Source organism: Gobius niger (assembly GCF_951799975.1).
Source record: "Gobius niger genome assembly, chromosome: 1".
NCBI classification, from domain to species: Eukaryota; Metazoa; Chordata; class Actinopteri; order Gobiiformes; family Gobiidae; genus Gobius; species Gobius niger.
The window spans coordinates 66380662-66404995 of NC_136852.1; the positions used below are offsets into that span (position 1 = coordinate 66380662).

General features: G+C 43.4%; 1 protein-coding gene across 6 annotated transcripts in view; it reads right to left on the minus strand.

Annotated features, from left to right (window-relative positions):
* Positions 1–24334, minus strand: part of aopep (aminopeptidase O (putative)) — a 109024-nt gene that overhangs the window by 888 nt on the left and 83802 nt on the right. For 3 of the 6 annotated variants that reach the window (XR_013792650.1, XR_013792652.1, XR_013792653.1), the window contains exons 17-21: positions 21740–21856; positions 12833–12919; positions 12592–12756; positions 2086–2153; positions 1184–1361 (exon numbers count right to left, since the gene is read on the minus strand). Coding sequence is in view for 2 of the 6 variants with exons in the window: in XM_079552122.1 (XP_079408248.1) it covers positions 12616–12756; positions 12833–12919; positions 21740–21856 (345 nt within the window). In the remaining 4 variants the exon portion in view is untranslated. Of the gene's footprint in view, positions 1–1183; positions 1362–2085; positions 2154–12442; positions 12757–12832; positions 12920–21739; positions 21857–24334 lie in introns of those variants that run through there. The other 3 variants (XR_013792651.1, XM_079552122.1, XM_079552121.1) reach the window with 3 other exon arrangements.

Consider the following 24334-nt stretch of genomic DNA (forward strand, 5'->3'; position numbering starts at 1 on the left):
AACATGGAGAGTGGAGCATTGACATGAATGATGCGCCGCTATCCATCACAGAGAGGTGGAGCTGAGTGAGCCTATTGGAGAATGAGCTCCGCTGTCCGTACAGAGAGTAGAGTGGGTGAGCTAGTGAAGGAGGAAATTTAAAAAAAGCCGCAAGCAGCAATAACGGCCCTCACCCCAGCGCGACCACCCCTGCGTGCAGTGACCCAGCAGTTTCAACACTCAGGCTTGTACCTGTCCTCGGCCTCTCATATCTCACCGACCTTGCCAAGATTCATGGGAAGTTCCTGGCCACATCCACATTGTTCAAAATATGATACAGCTGTAATGTGTTTTGTGCGCCAAATTGCATGCACATAATACCTTTAGTGAGCCATATTGTTTTAATTGTTTGAATATCTTTGCCGCCAGGTTCTCTCTGCAACAGGAAGATGCGTCAGGGGTGTGTCTCCTCTTAGCTTCAGCTGCAGAGTCAGTCTGTGCTGTGGAATGTGCCTCATTTTAGGTCTGTGTTGCATTCACGCTATAAGTATTATATTTTATAAGTATGATCACTACATTGCATTATAAAATACTTTTTCTTTTCTCACCATTTTATCATTTTGGGGCCACTAGTCTTTATTTATATCCAAATGTTAAAGTGATAGTCTGGAAGTCTAAATGTTTTACAAATGTTCTGTAAAATATGCAAAATCGACCACCTGCTCTTGTATTTTGATGTAAAGTAATACTGTATATGTTTTTTTTTTAAGTCCCTCCTTCCCGGAACTCAGCAACTAATCAGAGTCTAGTATCCTCCCTCGTTGATCAATGAGACGAGCTTTCCTTGTGAACCAGCCTGTCTGGTCCAATCAGGAGGGGAGGAGCTTGATTGTTTGCTTTGAAAACTCTGTTCCTGCTCTCCTCATTTTGCAAACTAAGACGGGTTTTCTGGTTTAAGAGCACAACTATATCAGTGAGAAATTGTATAATATATTTTAGTAAAGAGGGATAAACCCATGCCATTTATTCTGTCTCTGCAACCCAGGTCTGTCAGGGGCCTAGGGGGCGCTGTTTCAGCTGCAGTGACTACTCCTGCAGCCCTGCACCGGACGTCCAAATGGCCGCACACAAACCTGGGCTTGGTGAGTCAATTTTAGTGTCTTATTTCAACATCCACACATATTCAACACTTTGTGCAGTAAGGACACTATTCACATTAAATGACTTAAACAACACAGTCACTTGGAAAGCAATCTTTATTTTTTAGTCACAAGTACAAAAATGTGGTTTCCTTGCTGTAAGTTACGAGCTTGTTGCTTCCACATTCGTGAGAGAGCGGCTGAAGTACCACAGAACACGCTCGGTCCTCTGCTACTCAAGATCTGTGGATGGTAAGTATGCAGTTAGGCAGAAGGCAGGGATTAGATGGTCGAAAGTAGTTTTCCATATTAACTTTCTATTGTGATCTATTCTCAACTCTCACCTAAGACCAGTCTCCCTCTACCTACATCTGTATTAATAAACTATGGAAATAACTTAGTTATCAGGTAACCTGTAAACTTACAGAGACAAAGTGTCTAAGATTATAACTTCTTCGTCGTCACTTCAGGTTTTGGTCTGGGCATGCTTGATTCAGCAAGATCAGCAGAGGTGCTTTCATCAAAATACTTGCCCAGAAGGTCATTTATCATACTTTAAGACTCGCTGTTGAAGCCACATGTAGCGCCTCAAACAGAAGAAGATCTTAATTTATATAACAGGTACTGGCTAATAAAGTAAACTGTAAAGTATAGAGTAAACAGGTTCTTCAACCTCTTCATAGAATAGTTTTGTATGTTTCAATAGATATTTAAGCTTTGCTGATACACACGTGCGGAGTGTTTGATAATTTGGCAGCCACGGAGGCGACATCACCCCAGCATTTAGACTAACAAGTTTAAATCATTATTTTAAAACGTTAAAAGTTTTGCCCCTCATACTGGACCATATATTCAGACTAGTTCCTGTATAGAAATCGACCGGCATTATGGCTACTTGTCTGCCATAAGTTAAAAAAACAAATCCCACTCAAGACTTTTGTTGAACACAAACAATAGAATGCTGTACCTGGGATCCATGTGGGCTTGTTGATGACCAGGATGTAGTTCTTCAGATCTGTCTCCAACCCCAGGAAGCTCCTCCATGCGTCTGCACAAGACACCAGGGTTAGAAGGCATATTGGCATAAGCAGGAAATTTGGGTTAGGAATAACAAACAATATCACAAACTACAAATCAAAATGCATATTAAAGTTTACTATTTGGATCCCATTTGTCAAACTTGCAATTGTGGAACTTCAGAGAGCCAGAATGTCACTAATAACTGTAGCTGTGTCAGACAGACCTGGAGTCTCATTTATAAAAGACTTTTTTGCTCAGCAAGGGCATACAGCAAGAAAATGTTGATTTATGAAAACCTCATAAGTGCGAATCTGTGCATACAAACCCAACTCACGTCACACCTCCCTACTATTACATCATAAACAGACAATGCAAAGTGAGTTATGAATGAAATTTGCCTGAACATGAGACGATCGGGGGAGACGCTCAGCAGCACAAACACGTGCAAATTAATTTACTGCTATAAAACTATAAAATGATGAATAAAATATAGATTTTAGCTATATCATATTCAGTGAATAGTTTGTATTTTTTCATTCTTGACGTTTTGGCATTGTAGATGTCAGTTATGGCATGTACATTTTTGGATAATGAGAGGACTGTGATGAAATGTGAGAGGCAGATGTTCGGGGAGCACCGGTGGACTGGCAGTTTAAACTCGTATCCGCTCATTAATTCAAAAATTACAGAATAATCAGGGATTGACTACTTTTAGTTCCCTGTGCGGCGCTCTGATAATGTGCTCGCACACGTGTGTGAGAGCGCATGGCTTTAAACCCATGAGATGGCAATAACATGATGAAAATTCAACATCCTTCACTGCGTCCGGTCCCCTTCCTGCTCATAAGGAATTATGAATCTAAATCTTTTCATGGTGCTTTTGTAGCATTTAAAATGACAGAGACTGAATCAAACATTTCCTCTTCAGTCTCCACTTCCCCTTCAGTCTTTGCATAGAGCGTAACCAGGGTCAGAGCTGCCGACTGTGGAGATAACAATTTTCAAGCATCGTAGGAGTTTTATATGCGTGCAGCGGAATCAAGCATTTATAAACGAGGACCCTGCTGACAGACAGGCAGCTCAGCCAATAGTATAGAAGGAGAAGGCGGGTCTTTCACTGTTGGAGCACAGGTGCAGCACATCTCAAGCTGATTTGAAAATCACAATGAAAGTAAAATCTAACACTCAAGTTATAAAATTGGGAAAATTAGTGAATGAATCTGTTGTAGAAATAAAAATGAGCAGCCACACAAGCAAATCAAGTCTTTAAAAATACTAGTGTGTGATCAAACACATATTCTGAGTAAAATACTTTATTGTAATGGAAAATATAAAAGCTGATTGATCGATATTAATGCAGTTTGTAGACCTGATCACTGTCATATCTTTGTGTGGGAAGTGTCACCCAAAAATGCAACCCCAGAGGGAAAAGAAGAGTAAGAAACCAAAGGAGAACAATATGCTCTGCCAGTTTCAGTTTACTGGCCTAAAAGGAAGGTTAGATAACAATGCATAACAACATGGACAGTGAGGTTGGATCGAATCAATAACAAAACATCTAGGTGAATACTTTGTGATTTCCCCAACATCCCCTGATCACTTTGTAAACGTCGTCGTGATGCATGTGGCCCGCACTCCTGTTCCTGCTGAACTGAGCCAGTGTTCTGTAGGACTGATTATCAGCTCAGTAGGCACGGGAGGCCAGGCCCGCTCAGTTTCCTCCAACACATTTCACTTTCCCACTGCACCAAATCACTGCCAACTCATCCCTCGTTTGAGTCAAGCCATCCACATCACCAAACTACCACCGTAACACGCTCCTCCGGGCTTATTTCACCTCATTAGAACAAAGTAGCTGCTGAAAGGTGAGGATGACAAATGGAAGCCGCGAGAAGCCCGTGTCAGCTAGACCTCTGAAACAACTACCCCGAAAGATCATTACAACGCTGGCTCGGATCCCTGTTAGACTATTTCAGCTTTGGGAACGTAAAAAAAGGGGCAATAAATCCGTCACAAATCGCATTCTTCATCTGCACCGCGCACAACTGCCAACACGTAGTTAAATGAAAGCAATCAGGCTAGATCCTGGAGGCAACACAAGTTTATTTTCGCTGTCTTTAACCGTCGCTCGCCTGTTCTTTTGATGTGCCGGGCGCCATTTCCCTCCCATTAGCGCGCAATAAATCACCTTTTAGATAGCGGCTCTGATGGCAATTCCTCTCCTTTACAGGCCTTTGATGGTCATTACTCTTTTAACAGGCCCTAAATATAGGTCCAGAAATGGCAGGCTCCACATGGCCCTCATTTCTAATTCACACATCTGTCCTCAGTTTGGCGCCATTTTGTCGTGTTCTAATACCTCGTCATTGTGATGGGCCAAAAAAGGAAGGGCTTATTTTAAAAATACCCCGTCGGAACACCTGTCACTGTGATTAGGAAGTGATCGGGCCCGACGGTGGGAAAGTGGACTCTAAAATATCTGCAGTGTTTCCTGACAGACATTTTCGGAAAGGCTTGGAATGTTTGGTTTTATGCTGTGGCTGCAGGTTTAGCTTGACTTAACATGGTATTGTGAAATGAAAGTCTGGCCAAATTATGTTAAGTTAAGTTATTTGGACAAGGCCCTACGACGGAAGGCTCACACACAAACAGGACTTGGCTAAAAATGTTACAGTTCTCATTTTTCCATAATTGAGCTTGCAGGAGCATGAGATAAATGTTATATAGTGAAGTTGTAAACATTTCCTTTGCAGACAGTCTGTTCCCACAGCCTTTGTTCTCCGATTTGTATTCTCCACTTATCTGACTAATTTAGAAGGCCTCTCTCGGCCGCGCACTCCGTCATGCTTGGCTTTAAACAAAGTGCACGCTGTAACCCGATTGAACACTCCTTGCGCTTATCACTAGTGGCTGTGGAAGATCATAGCTTTTTGTTCTTTCTGAAACGTAGTCTTTGAATCCGAGCATTAACATCCCAGCCCTGGCGTTCACTTCCATTTTCTCTGCGGTCTCCCTGCTTTTAGGCCTCGATCCTGGCTTCCGTAATCAAATCTAAACCGAACATGATGCCAGTCAACAAGGCATCAATTTAGACTAAGAAGCTCCTGCCAGTTTTGGATCTATAAACAACTCTTGGGCTGGGCTGCAAATGCACGAACAATCTGACAAATGTGAGTGAGCGCGTGATGGTGGCGCCTGGAGAATTGGAGATGATCTGTCAGCGGCATTAGCAGGAGAGTCTCTTCAGGCCTCATTAGTAGTCTCCTGGCTCGCACCTTCTCAGCGTGGTGGAGGAGAAGCACCTGCAGGATTAGCGTTTATGCTAAGAGCTAAAAGGGCCGAGACGGGAGAACGGGGGAAAGTACATGAAGCAAAATAGAGCTCATTAGTTACCGTTACACCAGTGAATCGGATGCATAGGGACCGGAGTAGAGAGGGCTCAGTGGAAACCTTTAGGAACACATGCTAAAGAGATGACTACACACATAGAAGCTACACAGAAGAGCGACAAGACCAATGCTGAACATGTGCACCAAGTTAGACTGTGCGTAAAGATGTTTTGCTTCCCATTTGGGATCAAGTGTTGTTTATGGGCGAGATCTACCATGTGAGCAGTTATTAGCAGCATCCATAGATGTACATGGGCTAGCCAGTAAGAAAGAAAAGAGCTGGGAAATAACCTGTTCAACTGCCACATCTCTACAGGTGAATGAATATACAACCCACCATTGACAAAATAAGAGATACTTGAATGAGGTAAACATTTTTTGGATTGGATCATTACTCAATATTCGTGCCGTAGACCAACCTCCGACGAAGTACATTTCTCAAAATACAACCAGGACCAGACAAAGTGTACAGTAGATCAGCATCAGGTCTGACTGGATGAAATCATGACTTAATAGAAACCCATGCGCCACAGTTTGAAAACCACTGCTCTGTTTTGAACCCAAATACATAAACATGTCTCCGTTTTTGCCCAACCCCGTCGCTCGGCGAAATGAATCCCCCCCCCCTTTTTTACTTTGTCTCCTCATGTGTCGCTTGGCCTCATTTGTCTGTGCGCCTGGGTCACGCTCTCCTCAGGTGCAGAACTTAGCCACTGTGAACAAAGAGGGAATCAATCACTGTTCACCAATCAGCTAAGCTCTGCGCCTGGCCGGAGACGAGGCGCGCACACATTCCTCCTTCACACCTGCGCATCACGCTACCCTCAAACGCTCAATTATCTAATCATGTGTGGAGTTTATGGTCGCCCTGTTGGGGAGGGGCTATTGTTGCCATGGCAGCAGGCTGGGTCAGGGCTGTGTGGTAATCCCTGGCAATGTGATTTTTATCATAAGTCACAAATCAGCACGCCAGGAACCCGCACTGCCCAGACAAGAAAACAAGCGCTTCTCGGATCTCCTCCTTTTTTGAAGGCCGTTCAAAGTAAAGGATAATGATGAGCGGGTTTAACTGTTGCTAATGGAAAACATTTTAGTCAGCCTATACCTACAAACATTTCTCTACAGCAGTTTCCAAGCATGATTGCGAGAGGGGAACTGGCACTACTCCAAGTATTCATAGGTGAAAGTATTTTTTTTCTCTTAAGCCTTCGTCACATGCTAACCACCAACACCTCGTCACAGGCCTCTCCAAAGTCTTTGTGCTCTTTCTCAGCGGCCGACCTGTAGCTCCCTGGCTCTCACACACTGCTGATTTCCTTGGTTAGCCCTCTCCTGCGCGCCCATTCGCCACGCTCCGATAACCCGGCGATATGCCCCTCATTAGGCGGATCAAGAGGGATTCCAGAGGCATGTAGTGGGAAGAAAAAGAAAGAGGCGCAGACCACCCTTTTCCTTTAAAGGGTTGTGCACTTCAACGTTTCGAGAGAATACGAGGAGCGCGCCGTGACCGACATGTTTTTAGTTCAAACACTTTGAGCCAGTCTGGACTTAATCCCGGTGTTGCCAGACTGTGAGGCAGACGTTTAAAAGATTTTAAATATTCAGTTGTCTCCTGTAGGGCTACACAAACCCCAACAGAGACCTTTTCTTTTTAATAGTACAGCAGTTGCGATTAGATTTGCAATTCATGATTTAGAATAAAAAAGTCAGTTGGCAGTACATGTAAGAGAAGACTGATATGAAATACAACTAAAAGCTATCCGAATCTTGCCGTGAGACGAGAGTGAAAACTGTGATGCCAACAGTAGACAAAGCACAGCGGTCTGGGTCTCGTATTTGGGCCAAGCTATGCGTGTCACAAGTGTAGAAAGGTTTGCACTTATGTGAGGCAGTGATAACTCGCTGTGCTTTCAATGTTATGAAACTTACTCCTATGATAAACTGTATGACAGGAGCGTTTCAATTGAGTTATGCTTCGTAGGTGGAAAAAATGGCTTGTTTTCAGTGGGAACACTTGATCCCACTGTCCAGGGTGCAGTTAGAGGGTGCAGGGGGCGAGCGAAGGGAGTAGAGTACAATTTAAGGAGGGACAAAGAGGGAACACCAGCGGAGCAGTACAACATAAATCCATCTCCCAACAGTGCAATATGAAGCAGCAGTCGGGGGTCTCCTCATCCATCATTTTAATTGGAGAGAGTCGGGAGCAGAGCCGCACTGATCCATTGGTGTTTACACTGGTCTGGGCTTCAGCCAAATGGATGCAACAGTTCAAGTGACGTGTTCATTCCCGAAAAGCTGTATTCTAATTCAGCTGTCATTGAGGCTCATGTTGAGGCAAAGGTCTAGGACCAAGTTCCAGAAACCCAATTTTCATTTTGTGCCTAACTGGACCAAACAAATCCCTAATGACTAAGTTGGCAATAAAGTATTGAATGTAATTGAATTGACTTAATGCCAGTGCAAACATAAACGCCTTGACAAGCAGCAAGAGACCAGTCCATTATGGTCTATGGGAGCTCAATCACTGGGACTGCGCGGCAAAGATCAACACCTTGATTTGAATTTGCTCAGTTTTGGGCATGCGGTGTCTGGTGTATCCTTTTTCAACTGCTGCAGTGGACACGGACAGTTCTCTGGTTTGCAACAGACCGAGGTATCGCTACAACCATCGTTGGCTCATGTAGCACAGCCATGACCTACGATGGGTGGATAAAGTGCCGTTTAAAGCATTTGGGTGCCGTAACAGACTCCCCCGTCGCCATAACTTTGACCAAAAGACGAACTTTCCTGTGAAAAGGCCTGTCAATCACCTGCACAGGAAGCATGATCGTTTCTCTCTATATTAATTCAGCAAACCTTTAGACTATCACTTTAAAAGGTCATGTCACCTTTAAACTACTGCTATAATGTCAATCAACTCTTATTTCAGGCTATATTAGATCAACGGTGTATTAAAGAGTCTTTGCTCTTTACATTGCACTTGGGCTACTGTATCATTCCCATCTACTTACATTTGTTATTTTTACCTTCACCAATCGACTCCTACAACATCCAGCGAGTCAGGATTTATCAGCACTGGGCCAGCCGGTGCACTTATGGAGAAAGCCTTGTACTTCCTGTAAGTGCAGCCAGCCATCTGCATGTACTCTATATGTGTATGTTTGTAGTGAAGATAAAAGCCTTGGCCCTGGTCTAAAAGCGTATTTGGTGCAGACGAGACTTGAAGCTTGATGCAGGCGGTGTTTAAGTGGCATTCGGTCCAAGGTCACCCCCGACCCGGAGACGCGCTCATGACGGGCCGATGATACAGCTGACAATCAGGCTGGCGTGATGGCAAGGACAAATGGTACCAGGAAATCTGTGCTGGGAGGGAGGTGTTTATGGGATTAGACACATGCATAATTCATGTTTTACTCCATGCGGACAGTAAAGTGACGAAATAGGAGTAAAATAGCAATTCACTTCTGCAGACGTTACTGTTAATTTTTAAGGGGCTTGAAATATGTGGAAATTGAAGAACCTATTTTGGATGGGGGAAATAGCCCGTTTTCCTGTGTCAATTATATGGCATTACTCAGGTTCAACTGACTGAAGGACATCTTCCACCAGGCTGTCAGGAAGCTGATCTCTCCCCTTCCCTTTGCTGTCTCTTATTCTGTACATTATCTTTTTTGTGCAAGGGTATGAGAGCAACACAATTCAGATTTTCTGTGACTTCCTAAGTGCTTTACAGATGGTAGAACTAACAACTGACCACTTTATATAAAAAAAAAAACATTAATTCTTTTAAGAAAACATTTTCTCTAAAAGTATTCGGACCACAGACTTGGTCCCAAACTAAGCAGGCCTGTCGTGAATTCCAGCATGGGCCACTTGTTCTGTGTCACCTCCTCTCTGCCTCATTTGACGTCTATTGTCTGTCTGACCCTATTCTCCCGAGGTCCAAAGCATCCAAAAATACAGCCTTCAAGAATATAAAGTAGAGTAAAAGCCTCATACTTCCTCTGCCACCGCTGAAGTCATGCATTAGCTTGTCACTGTCAATTGCCCGTGAGAATAAACATGCTTGTCTAGGACTGTCTGTCATCTGTGCCATTAACTTGCAATCCTTCAAGATTTAGCTCAGTGCATTCTTTAAAGCAGTATTGCCATTAGCAAAAGAACTGGGTTTTTAATTATGGTGCAAAAAGCTTTTCCTCCCAACAAGCTCCGGTCTGCTTTATTTACTGAATTAATCACACCACAAAATGTCTTAACACATCTCTAGCATCAAAGACTTTCCCTTGGAACCATCAAATATTCTATTATAATTAACATATATATAATATAAAAGGACAAATGGATTTCATTCTACTACAAATAAAAATATGTACAGCCCCTTTGCAGACATTGAGGATTTCAGCACTTGTTAATGTGAATGGTGTGTGTGTAGGGCTTTTCGATACCGGTAGTTTAACAATACTTGGTTTTCGATACCGATACCTGACCAATACTTTTTTTGATGCCTATACTAAATTATTGGTCATAGAAAACCCGAAAACAGATTAATACTGTAAATGTATTCCTTTTCCTTCCATTTCATTTACTTTGCATTTGTTTCAATTATTTGAGGTGAAACAACCAAAAAACTTCCTTTAACTAGAAAAGGGCAGAAATAATAATTTTTCTTATATTTTTCCTCAATTTTTCCATTTCTTTCCCCAATTTTCTTTTTTTTTTTCTCAATCCCCCCGCACAATTTCCCCCCTTTTTTTCAATTCAACATGTCTACCACTTTTTTTACCTTTTAAATTTTGATAACCAACAACCGGTTAACCGGTCAACCGCAGCAAAACTTGAATATAAATAATTGATATTTCTTTTCGGTACCTGCTTTTGATACAATTCTTTTTCTGATACCAATACAGTATCTATGAATGTGTGATACAATTATGGTAAAGTGGTTAGCGGTGCACCCTCACTGTGACACCTCATTTATGTTGAGTACGTTATGTCCACGGCCCATTTTAAGTCTGCCTCAGCCATAACAATAGAAATCAAATACAATTAATCTGGAGGTTTACACCAGTCCGTCATGTCTCTATTTTTGACAGGTACTGCAGCATCGTCAATGGCTTTTTTTCTACAGCGCAGTCGTTTATCATGCATAATGAGCCATGTGTCTGTCCAACAGTGGAACACCAGTAAAAGTGGAAAACGTTTTGCCCACGTCTCTTCCTCTGTATATATTCAGCCGAAATGAGCGAGCTAAATATATCAATTTCCCTAAATACGGGAAATGGATATAAGCTCCTATATTGTATTTTTAACCCAGACAATAAGCTTGCTGAGTCTAAAGTCTAATGCGTGATATGACGTGCGTAAAACGGCTCATGGGCTCATGGCTCATGAGGTGTAAGAAGATATTTGTGTTTCCCAAACTGAGTAGGGCACCTCTTTGTTAAGTATCATCCCAGTGGTCCCAGTGACATTAAAGTAAAACCCATCGGAAAATTAAGTCTCTTACATGTTGCACTCTCACTTCTGAGTTTTAACATTGTAGTGTGGACCTGTCTGTTCACAAACGCCGCTCCATTTAGACTGAGGCCAATAAAGCCATCAGTGGAGACAGCGCTGGTCACGCACTCACACTTAACTCACTCCGCACAAAGGAGGAATTTAAGGGTCACTGGTGTAAAAAAAAACAAAAATCCCTTTTGGAGTGGAGAGACCGTCCTGGGCCTCTCCTAAAACGTGCGATGACCCTTTCTCTCCCTTTCTTTCTCTCCGGTGGCGTTTGTTTGAGGAGCGCATTCCCGAATTCCAGCGCTGACAAATACATCCTGACGGCGCTGCTGAGAAAAGGCCCCATTCTCCGCACACACATGTTGATACGCATGCACACGGGAGGCTGAGAATGGAATGTGCAGTGTACTGTAGGTAGCAGCCAAGGGAGTAGCGTCCAACACAAAGATCCTTTTATCTGACCCCAGCTCACCACCAAAACGCTGGAAATAACAAGCAATAAATGTCCTGCTGATGGTTTATGAGCTTATGGGAAGGCGCTAAGTGCTTCTCCTGATGGTTAATATAAACTGGCTGCCATATCAAATAGCAATTATTCGCTTTGTAGCAATTTGCGCCAATATGAATTTCAAAGGTTTGCACTTGTAGACTTTGCTTGACTCATCTTGCAACCTGCCAGGAGCAGCATCTGGGGACCCACCTCCAGATCTTGAGGTCTTGGTCAGGACTGCCTCCGAAGCTTTCAACCCAATGTGCATGTTTTGAGTTGATCGGGGGAAATCTGAGAATCCCAGAGGAAACATGAAAAATCCACACACAGGCTCCCAACGGTTAGATCAAATTGAACCCGTCTCGGTCAATTTCAGGAATACGTGTCTACAGGAAAAGCCTATTGTGCATCTTTAAATTAACGTGAGAAATGGAGGTACCCAGAGGAATGTGGAAAGGCTAAGATGGCGCAAGAACTGAGCTCACAACCTGCTCGCTGTTAGGTTAAGAACGGCTTAACTGGTTTGGACCAACAGGTCAAATATCCTTTTTGACCAATTGCTTCAAGCCGATTTGTGGGATATTATCGGAGTTATCTGGTAAACACAATATGAGAAAAAACAACTCAAATCTAAAAAACAGACAATCAGAGCTTTCTGGGATCCCCCTCACTTTACCTCCTTTTCATAAAGTCTAGTCATTTACCCAAATTCTTCTGAGTATTCCCACAAATCACTTAAGATACTACTGGGTCTGAGCATTTGACCACATCTAGGAGAGCGAAAGGGAGAGTGCATAGAATCTAAAGGAGAACACACTTCTTCCAAACTCTGGACCCTGAGGTGTTCCCATGACTGTAGGTGAGAGCTTTACCTTTCAACTCACCACAACAGTCCAAGACACTGATCCAACTGTCAATCTCAAGATACTTAAACTCTTCCACTTGAGGCAAGGACTCTTCAGACCTGGAGATGGCAAGTACTCCCCCCCCCCCATTAAGAACCATCTTCTTGGTTTAGGAAATCACTTTGACAACACCTTTACAACCTCTTCACCCTCGTTCCTTTCACTTTAGCTGAACTTACCTGTAAACACTACAGAACCATCTCCTCCACCACCCTGCGCGATGACCGGTCCATATCCTCTCTGACCAGTGAGAGGCAGCGGCGAGCCAGGGCCTGCTGTCGAACGTCTTCTTGAACCATCAGCTCTCCGTACAGATACACCCCCATCGCCTGTAGAGTCACAAGCCAAATTCAGTACTTCATTGCTCTAAAAAGCAGTGTAAGTCAGTCACGTGGGAGCGCTTACCTGGTCATGAATGAGGAAGTTCTCCACGTCCTTGTAGGCCTGAGAGAAGTGGTGTTTGACGACCAGCTCATACCAGCGATGTCGGATCTGGGAACAGAATGTTGAGTGTCACGGATAAATGACAGAACAACAGAAGGCGCTTGTGATGAGACCAATAAGCCCGGTTTCAAAGACGAAAAGCAAGTATAGTGTGCAGTGTAGTGTGCACTTGTGACGTGTACATGAGTGACTGTGAAAGCTGATGCCTGGCCTTTCTTCACCAGGATCAATAGGAGCTCTGTTGCCGCGGTTACAGCCCAGATCAGAGCCGTTGTGCCCGTGCAAAGACCGTCTTCCTCCACTGTGCATAGAAGCGGGGACAGCCTGAGAAATCCTCATGTCGGATCTCTCTAAGCACTGTCACTATACTCTAAAGCCCTTCACTTTCCTCTGGCTGCTTTTTCATGGCATTTCAATCTCGTCCATAACCATCCCCACACACCCGGGATCATAAACTAGTCCGGCCCAGCGCGGCGGCGTGATTTACTGGTTTTCAGCGGCTCGAACCCCGGCAATAACTCCAGCGGCTATGCCTCTGTCATTTTAACTTAGTGCTCCCAGCCTACTACTGCTAATACAATCTCTCAGACAAGCTATTCTGCAGCGCATAGTTCACCCCAGCGGCGAAATGAAAATAAATGATGGAAGATTCTACAGTGTGAAGATGCCCCTCTCTGAGATGGGTCCACGATTGTGGAAAAACTGACTAATTGAGATGTTTCTGGCGAGTATTGTGACACGTACGCAAGGCGGCCAACACGCAGTTCACTTTGAATTCACGTTGTTTATTGTTTACAAGGAAAATGTCATGTAAAGTCCTGTATCCAATTCATCTGGTAGTGGTAGGTCTCTTCCTTTGTTCTAGTCTGACACTTCTGCATTGGAGAACACACACAGAGCTTTTCTCATTTCTTCCGATAAGCTTTGTTGTCTTACACATGTTGAATATCAAAGCGCATCAAATCGGGCCTCGCCTCTGTTGTTATGTGCAGGCGGTTCATGGTGACACCGGGGAAATGGTATGAAAAGGTTACGGAGAATTACTTCTATAGAGGATGGTGCTGTCAAGGTGCCGCTGTAAAAATGTGAGAGCGATTGATCAAAGGAAAGTCGACCAATCATTAAAATGATTTCAGTGCTTGCTGTAAGACATATCCAACAGACAGGCAAGCTACAACTTTTCTACTCTGAACTATAGACCTTAAATAGTTTAGAAAAATGATTTAGGATATTTCGGTTACATATATGTCAACCCTACAAATCAAGGTCACCGTTTTGTTGCACTGTGCAGGGTTTACAAGTAAACTACACAGACAAAGGTTGCACCAGTTCTCATTCGTTCAAGAGTTTTCCATCATATCAACGGTTTTTTAAAGCAGAACCTGAACTGAGTTGCTTAGAGGAGTGTCTAAATCCAGTTTACACATCAGAGGATGAACCGATGAGCTGAAGAAGCTTCTCGGATGGGAGGGGAAATATCCTTAACTCTAAATAACTTGATCCAGATTAAACTTTTGGAAGCCTGAGCTGGAATACTCGGATCATGATCCTGTGTGTGACACGAATACATTGTTCTTATTAAACACGCTTTCATTAAACACACTAAAGTTAAGTTCTACAGCGCGATGTTGCAACTGTGGATTTACTCATGATGCATGTTTTTGTTCTTTCAACGTCCCCTGCATCTGTGGAAAACTCGCATTACTCCCCACTTGTTTATGCAGCAAAACAATTCCATTCAGTCCGCATTATCGCCGCTGCCTAATAAATAAACATGACTTTAATTGGTCTCAGATGGCTCTCCCGCGCACATCGCACTTCTCCATTTGCTGCCCCTGTCTGCTGTGGGTGACGCCGCTTAATCTCTCTCAGCGGGTTGGACTAAAAGCTATGACTGCAGGTTGACTGTGTGTGTGTGTGTGTGTGTGTGTGTTTGTGTGTGTGTAGTTCGCGTGCCCTGTGGTGTCGTGACTGCCCTTCTGCCCGCGTACACCCAGCAGCTGTGCAAGGAGCTGGGGTTGCATTCCTGGGGAGAGCCCTGGGGCACGGCAGCTGCCTGGTGCACCTCTCCTAACCAGCCCTCCATATATATATATATATATATATATATATATATATATAAAAAAGAGAAAAATCTGCTTCCTTTAGCGGGGCCCCTAACCCTGACAGCACATGCAATTACATTGTGACATTCCTTCATTTATTACAGCAGCTCCACGCCTACCTCGCCCTCCACCACGGCTGCACCAACACACTGCGCTCTGAGCTAATATCCATAATTTACTCCCCTTTGCATGAAATTTACAGGTGGAAAATTTCACCTCAAAAATCAATCAGTTAAGGGTAAGGCTAAGGATGAATTTATTGTCCCTGTAGGGAAATTTGCCACATCCTTCAATGCTGCTGGGACAACCTGCGGGATGCAGAGGGTGGCCATTTATAGTACAGTCTACAATATACTGCAATAATATCATCAAGACTTAACATATATTGCATTTTATTCCTCACTTTCATTACTTCTGGTTGTAGCTTTAAGTGGATAGAAGATGAGCCCATACAATGTCCATTACACAGCTCAGTTTAGCAGAGGAAAAAGAGAAAAAGTTTGATAGAACTGAAAGTCAAAAAATAAGGATGGCGCCATACTCGGTGGGCAATCATAGCAATCAGTTGCCTCACACAAAAGGTAGACTGACAAAAAGTCCTATTTATAGTACGCAGGAATACATTTTTTAACAGCTTGCACCGACAAAGCCGGCTTAGTCTGGGTGTCTGAAGTGTTGCTTGACTATACCTCATCCAGGACCCAGCCAAAAGCCACCATACACAAAACTGCATTAATTATTAGTTTTACTTGGTGTGAGATTTCTCTTTATTTTCCTGTCTCCTCTCCTCGGCTTCTCACTGGTCCAATCACGGCACTCATCAGGTCTTCCATAGTAAATCTGCCGGTGTAACCTGAACTGGACTGTATGACACAATATGTGCTGTGTGTCTGACCTGCACTTGGCCGTTAATTCGGACCAGAGGCAGCAGAACATCCGCAGTCTGGCACGCAGCTCCGCCACATCACATGAGGCTCATATGAAGGAAGTGCTACCCAGTCACGCACAGCTAAATACATGCGCTCCTTTTAACACTGCCCAACAAGCAGAACGACTTTGGCTTTTCCATTACTTTGTAAAATGTGTAGCAGTAAAGAGAGGGAAAAAAAGATCATTTACAGCTATTAACTGATAAACTGATAAAATGCATTTACTGTGACCATTGTGATCAAGGACATGCAGTTCAAAGTTAAAGGCCTTGTTCCTGATTTTTATCTCTAATTAGTTTTGCGCCCATTAGAGAATAACGTAGATATTTGTGGAAAAACGACAGCTGTGTGCCGTGTATTTTAATAATAATGACTTACACTTGTGTTGCGCTTTACAAGCCTGTATTACTAAGTTTCTCAAAGCGCCACACTGTAGTCATTATTCATTCACACCATGCTCTTTGGTGGTAAGCTACTATTGTAGCCACATTACCCTGGGGTAGGCTGATGGAAGAGGCTGCCAAACTGCACCATTGGCCCCTTCGAACCACCAACCCACACCAACCACTCACCCAACCTGATTCATTGGCTATTGAGTATCTGGGGAGAACGCGGAGAACATGCTAACTCCACACATAAAGGCCCCCGGCCGAGGATCAAACCTGGGACCTTCTTGCTATGAAGCACATACGCTAACCGCTGCGCCACCACCTATGTTTAGCAACCATAAACCTGCAAGTAGCATTAACAGTGATGGGGAAACTAGGCTAAAGGTTGTGCAATGTGCCAAAAGACTATTCCCTTTGAAGAATAAGTTTGTGACAAGTTTACACTCGACTACATCTCTTGCTCATTTTTAAAAGCTTAAAAAATACGACAAAAGCTGTCTGCAACAAACTTCACTGATATTGGCCAATCTCCAATGCGTTACATCATCAAAACCTGTTCAGCTAATTTGTGTGAAGATATGACTGAATAATAAAAAAGCGCTATTAAAACAATGAGGCGAGTAGCTTTCAAAAGAACACTGGCCACAGTGACCAGGCCTGTACAGCCGGTGCCAGGCTGTGCTCACGTTTTCCAGGGCAGTCCCGGTCACAAAGCTCACAAGAGCCCCTCTCGCACACATTTCCTTTCACTATCTGTTACACAGCAGTCTCATGAGCCGACTTCCACGCAGACACTAGATTCTTTATCACTTTGGCTTTACAGCGTCTCACTGACGAGTTTGTGCAGAGAGAGACCAGATGGGAAAGCAATATGTGGCTCAGACTATCACCACTTTACAGAAACAGGCACAGAAAAACATATGCATTGGCCATTCAGTACAGAGATGAATAAACACACATCTTTAAATATAATGTGATAAATTTACTTTCTCAGTAATTATGTCCCGCAATTTCTTGGCACATTTAATTCACACATCTTTACCAGCGTTTTATCACTATAGTAACGCCTTCCTACTTAAATGGCCACCAAAAAGTTATCAGTAAACCAAGTTGCTATAGCCAACAACTATCTATTCACAAACACAGGACCCGGGCCTAAAAATAGTGCGACTCTTGACATAAAAAGTGTTGTGACATTGCAAAAGCTTATGAAGCCAGAGCGAATAAGCCCCGTAAAAAGCCCCAGGCAGTCCAATGAGTACTTCAGCTCTGAAGATGAAACGATAGCATCCGCAGTGCAGTGTGATTCCAAACATTGCCATCTACCTTCCACAAAAACAGCCATTCTCTAATCCCACACCCATCCATTTTTAAGAGTTCTCATAAAGTTGAAGGCAAACATTGCGCCCTGCCTTGAATTTAACCAAGAAATTTTCAAAGAATCCCCATCAATCTTGTGAAGTGGATGCAGCGGCGGGGAACTAAAAGCTGGGTGCTATTAGACGGGCAGGAAGAGGGGAGGCTAACAGAAAAAGAGCGCGCTATGAGAGGAGAACAAATGGGCACATTTAGGGCTGGAGCCGTGGGTGATTAACCTCTCGTGAATGGGAGCGCCAACATTAGGACTGGACCATTGCCTTGAGTCAGGTGCGTGTAGGGGTCCGTTTGTTTTCTCTTGTGGAGTGGGCCTGCGTAGATTTGGATCTGTTTTTTTTTTTTATACTCTTGGCAATGGCACTCAGGAATGTCCAGAAGATTTAGATAAAAAAAAAAGCTCTCCACAAGGACAAATGGTGTGGTCAGCGATGTGCCAGGGTAATTTGACTAAAGTGAGTTAATCTACCCGTTGCATAAACTCGGTTTGATCATATCAGTCCAATTACAGAGTGTTATTTATGTATGTCTGGTCTACATCAAATAATGTGCTAATTATTTTATTTACTTTTGATAAAAAACAAAAATCACTACATATTTTGTGATTAAGCCTGACATGTAATCATCACATCTGGACTCACACTGGCCATTACATTTATTGTATCAAATTTTCTTATGAAGCTAAGGCGGGTGCCAACGATGAAAGCCAGCATGACGGCTTTATGACATTTTACAGTCTCCAACACCCACACCCGCAAACAGAGGTAATAGTAATAGCAACACTATGCAGTACTAAAACATGAAGCGAATACTTGAGGGATTGGGGCAGTAATGGTGGCCGTAAAGAAAAGAGCTGCTATTACAACAGAATTTACTACACATTACTAAACGCTGCGTCGAGGGAGGAGATGGGAGTGGCGAAATGGCACATTTTATTACTACCTCGGATTATGGGCTTGGGTGCTTCACGTACGCACACTTGTTGAGGGAAATAAATCAATAACACAGATGTATGGAGATGATGTATGGAGATGATTATTTAAATCACAGCTATACCGTTTGATGGTTAGCTTCAGGCAATGCAGAATAAACAACTATCTTTTTCCTGAAAAACATCATTTCCATAGGCCATGCATACCCAGTGCTATCTACATTTTGCCTAAAAACAACCACCTCATATACTTTATAACTGTGAGGTTGAAGCAGACAAATAAATGACATTTTAGGCCCAAGTGTTTTCATATGAATTCATATACTCATGTATGAATGTGCTGTGAGTGGTGGTGGTGTTCGGAGGCAGTGGAGCTTCAGTCAGTCTACCTCAAACACTATATGCCAGGGGTAGGGGAGTTTTCTTGGTGGAGGGGCCGATTTTCTATATTGTAAACAGACCGAGGGCCGAAGGCGCTGATTATTAGCAAAGCACAACACTGGAAAAATGACCATCTTAAATGAGATAAATTACTTAAAATTGCTTGAATAAAAGTTCTCCTATGTTGAATTTGAGTCGGTTTGACCTAATCCAAGATACAAATGCTATCGTCAATGGAACAATAAAACCCACTTGAAATCAGACAAATAATTGTTTTTCACTTGAAATGACACAAAATTTCTGAATTAAGAGAATAACTGCTACTAGAGGTTTTATCTCATCTAAGACCAGACCAAATCTACCTTAGATTTAATCTGTTCATTCAAGCAGATTTATGTAATTTCTTCCTTAAAACGATAATTATTTTTCCAGTGCACTTCCTTCAAATGCCAGTGTTGTACATAATATATATCCTAGATGGGTGTATTGACAGTACTTCTACCTTTTTCCCTCCTATTTAACTAATAATGTCAAAGGTACTCTCTGATTTGTGTGATAATGTTTCTCAAAATCATCTTGAGGGCCAGAGGTTCTGTGCTGAAGGGCCGGATTTGGCCCACGGGCCTGACGTTGCCTACCCCTGCTATACGCGCTAGCTTACTACCAACGAGTGTGGGGAGTGAATAAAAATAATCCACAGTAGCACAATACAAATCAAGACTAATATTATTACTGAGGCGGCCAGAGTGGAAGAGGGATTCGGTACATTTGTTTTACAACATAGGTAATCTACAGTGCTAGCTACATGCACAGTGAACAAATCCAAAACCTTGCTTGTGCTCCTTGTTGACATTACCATTGTAAACAAATGTGAGTGAGGTGGGGCCATTAGAGAAAGTGAATTGAAGCCAAAATACAATGGAGTGCGACGTGTGCGGACCCAGGTGTAAATGACTACCCTGACGAGCGCTAACGAGGACAGGTGCGCTGCCTCGTTAGTGCCACCTGTGCAGCACGTTTGCCTTCTCACCGTTAGCATTGCACCTATAGAAATGTGCAGTGACATATCGGGTTTTTCCACTGATAATGGCTGTAATGATGATGGAACAGGAGCGGGGGAAAGTCGATGTCATACAAGGACGTTTGAAAGAAATATCACAAGTTAATTTTAGCAGAATTAACACATTTAACGTTGCATCAGTTTGTCTTTAATGTGGACAATTAAATCAGGTTCAAACTCCTCCACTTCTATTTTTAACTACCCATGGGCAGAGGAGCCGGTTATTTTGCCCGGTCCTCGACTCCCTTTCTAAAACTTATATAATTTAGTCAGGATTTTCCACGTCAAATTCGGTAACAATATCAGTGGCACCGTGACCCTCCTCTGCCATGAGTGGGCTCAAATCTCATTTTAGGTAACTTTAACTTTTGGTAACTTCACAATCAGTTTGGATATTTTGTCAGTAAGTTCCAGGAACAATTTTGTGCATTTGGCAATTGGAGAAAGCTGAGCAGAATTAAATTGAAGTTATTGTTGGTGCGGCCCTCTTACTCAATTCACGCTACTCACGTGGCCCAACCTGGATGCATGAGTTGTTGCCTACCATTCACCAAAACATCCGGCGAAAAACAGTGATCGCTCGTATTGCCTTTACATGTACTTTAAAGAGACTGGATGAAAGTTGGACATTTTATACTCACTACTGCCACCTCAGGTCATACGTGTAACTGCACCTTCTATATTAAGCTCGTGCATTATGACATTTAAGACCCGAAGTAACAATTTTTTGAATGACAGTGCAGAATTTTAGTGACAGTTGTGGTGAAAAGGTCTGAGCTAAACTCCGTATAGTCCCTTTAAGCTTAGGCTGGCCCAGGCTAAGCTTAAAGTAAATGTAAAGTCAATAAAAATAGGCAGCCTGAGGGCAAACAATTGTGACCCGCCTCATTTTCCATGAAAAAATACATTTTGGCATTATCCGCACAAGTATCGCGTCACTCTGCGCTGCTTTGCGCCGCTGCGTTTATGCGGCTCCACCACCATCATCTCAGAGCGGCTGATATGAGCAGTGAAAACTAAGAAGACAGGAGGCTTACGGACTGACAGATGTGACCAAACCGAAGCACAAGGACACTCGTGCATCATGTTTTCGGATTAGCCTATCGCATGGGGGAGCAGGACTCTTCGCAGTCTGTGGATATTGGACAGCGTATTTCCCGGTCCTCATCGTTGCAAAGGCCCCACCAGTAACTTTAAGGTAAGGAATGTGTCCCAATGACGTGGCCCCTTGTAAAAATCAATCGCCCACCCCTGGTCTAAAGTCAAATCATCGTAATAGCTTATGCCTCCATAAAAAAACAACTCAATAGGAGAACAGCAGCAGTTATTCTTGACATTTAAGTGAGAACAGTGGCGTTGGTTACTCTTTTATCCAATGCATCATGATGTCCTTTTTGTTGCTGCTTACTCACAGAATGGCTTTGGTCAGGCTTAAATGCTTTGCGGGTGGATTAAAATGCGAAACCAGGCCACATGTGACCTCTCGGGCCTCTGATTTGGAATGTTTTTTGTTCACTATTCTTGTGCAAATGTTTATTTTTCAGATCTACACAAACCAGAAACTTGCACTGCACATGGTTTAAGCTACAACTTTCCCCCGCGACATCCGATTTGTTGTGTTACATTTTCCTCTTTAATTGTAACATGACAAAAAAAAATCTGGGTTAGCGAGAAGAGTGTGTGTTTGACAAAGTCTTACCTCAGCGTCTTGCTTGTGCAGATTGTATTCTTTCTGCAGACGGTGCATTGTTGCGTGGCTCAGTGTCGCCTCTTCAAGCAGGAGTTCCAAGAGCATCACCATCTGGTCCGGCGACAACTACGGGGGAAAACACACACAATGGGCAAACTCATAAGTAAATCACCTCGCAATAACGGCGCATTCACGGCATCAGCGCGTTCAAGGCGCCCGAGTCGAGAAAGCATCAAGGCCAGCAGAATTATCTCACGTTTAATTGGCTTCTATTGCGACGCGCTTACACGAACTTTATTATCAGGGAGTTTTATTTGCTTTTTGTGCTGCTTGGGAGGCTAATAAACACCTTATCAAAATCTGTCAGGTTATTAATGCCGCCTTTTAAACGGGGGGGAAAGTGCCGCATAATAAAAGCGAGCCGAAAGGGTAATTACATAAATATGGTAAACCGGGTGCATTTTTTCCGCACCATTAATATCGCAAAGAAAAGGGCACGCGAGCACATATTTAGAGTGAATTTTTCAACCGAGAAGTGATTCAAAGCATGCAAAAACTGACAAAGTCTTGAGATTTCTTTTTTCCCAGAGAAGTCAATTCCTAGTGCATGCTCTGATTGTGTTATCCCCAGGTAAACTGAGGAGGAGAGGGAGGAGGAGGAGGAAAAAAAAAAAAGAGAGAAGAAAGCCGGCTATTTTCTTGTGATGACGAAGATCTTTGGGGAGTGGGGAGGTGTGAAGCGGCGGGGATATTGTGAGGATGAATGTGGGCAGAGATACGAGCGAGCGCCGCGGGGAGAGCTGTGCCCAGCCTCGCCCAGGATCCCAGTGACATTTTCGGCTTGGTCCCAGTCTGGGATTCAATTAATGGCAGCGCCTCCCCTGGTGAGCCATGTGAAAATAGGTAAGTGTGTGCAGCCGAAGGAAGCAGAGCATGAGATGTGGAGAGGAGGGAGGGGGATTGTTTTGTGTACATATTGTTGTATGTTATAAGCGATTGCAATATTAACACTTGAAAAAAAATCTACAGGTTATCATAACTATAACTTTCAAGGTCCATGTGGTCAGACATCGGAGCAAGTGGCTGAAAAATGTTAAGTTAAAATAGTAACAAGTGGACACAATGAATGATACTAAGCAGCAAATACACCACAACTCAGTATCAAAACATTTTCTTCAATTACTTTGTTTTGAAATAACCCCTGAATCAAAGTTATGGCTCCCACACCTCACCCTCGCCCTAACACTGCAAATACACCACTTTCCTCACCACTATCCTGCTCAAACCGTTTCCATAGAGCTGCGACCAAGCTACCAAACCAAGCTACAACCGGGAAGCTTTTTAGCATGTTAGTGCAAGAGCTATGGGACTAACACCCAGGCTCAAGCTGGCAAATGCTCAAATCAAACATGGGCTATTACTGGCAGCGTGTACACACTTCTACACACAGGCTGTCATTTAGCGCGGGGAAAAATCTGATCCTGCCAGTGAACTGAGGCGGCTCGCTCACCCCTCCCTCTGAAGTGGCGTCTCCCTCTCTAAGGGGGTCTCGATGGGGCCCGCTCTTTGTAAAGTGAGATGTTCAGACTGCACTGTATCCCATGCTCGTGTTTTGTCCGTATGTTGCCATAGAGAAAATCAATTAAGACTGCACAAACAAATACCTCATCAGTGGTGATCAGCAACTTTGTGAGCAGAGAGCAGTGATGGTGTCGTGAAGTCATCTAGTCTAAAGCCATAGAACTTGTGTTGGTCAGGCTGGCAAACTGGAAAACTTTCTTATTCATAAAGCATAATGTGAAGCTATGAAGGATCGATAACTTGCCTGGTGGTACAGTGGCTCAAGTGTTGACTCAAAGCAAGAAAGTTCAATTCCTGGACTAGTTTATGAGCTAGTGAGCCTTACTCTTTATCCTGAACCCAGCCAAGTTCATCCTTTTGTTGTAACACTAATTTGACTTTAAAGTGCACTTTTACATACTTCTTAAGCTCCACTTTTATCAAGTTTGCATTAGTCCCCTTTCCTTGCAATAATACCAGCTGCAGAGGCTTGACCATGTTGTTTATCAAAGTGCTTCTGCTTACACATGCACCTCTCAGCGCCCAACCTTCCTCCAACCTTGTTCCAGCCGCTTCACGCATTCTCCCCCTGCATTTCCCACATAACTGCAGAATAATTGCTGCTCCTGTAAACAGCATGAAACGCGATTAGTGAAATCTAATACAACGGCAATGATGCACAATGTCTTTCAGCGATGTTCGGCTCGCCGCGGCCGCGCACCGTGCACGAGTGGGCGAGAGACGGGGAAGGAGAAGAGCAATTATAGGGGAAAAAGGTGAGCTCTATGGCTGAGTAGTCCCTTATTAATGGGCTGAAGCACACGGGCGCTTTACAAACAGTCAGTCCCAGTCCGCACACACTGTACACAGGTCAACACCAGGTCACAGCGGGCTCTCACAACAGCCTTTAATACCACTGTAGTGAACGCAGTGATCCATTAAACACATCCACCTAATGCACGAGATGAACTTTTATAGTTAATACTTAGGTCGGATAACATATAGTTGGTTGCAGGGTCTGTACTTTGCATTTCTTCCTCCTCA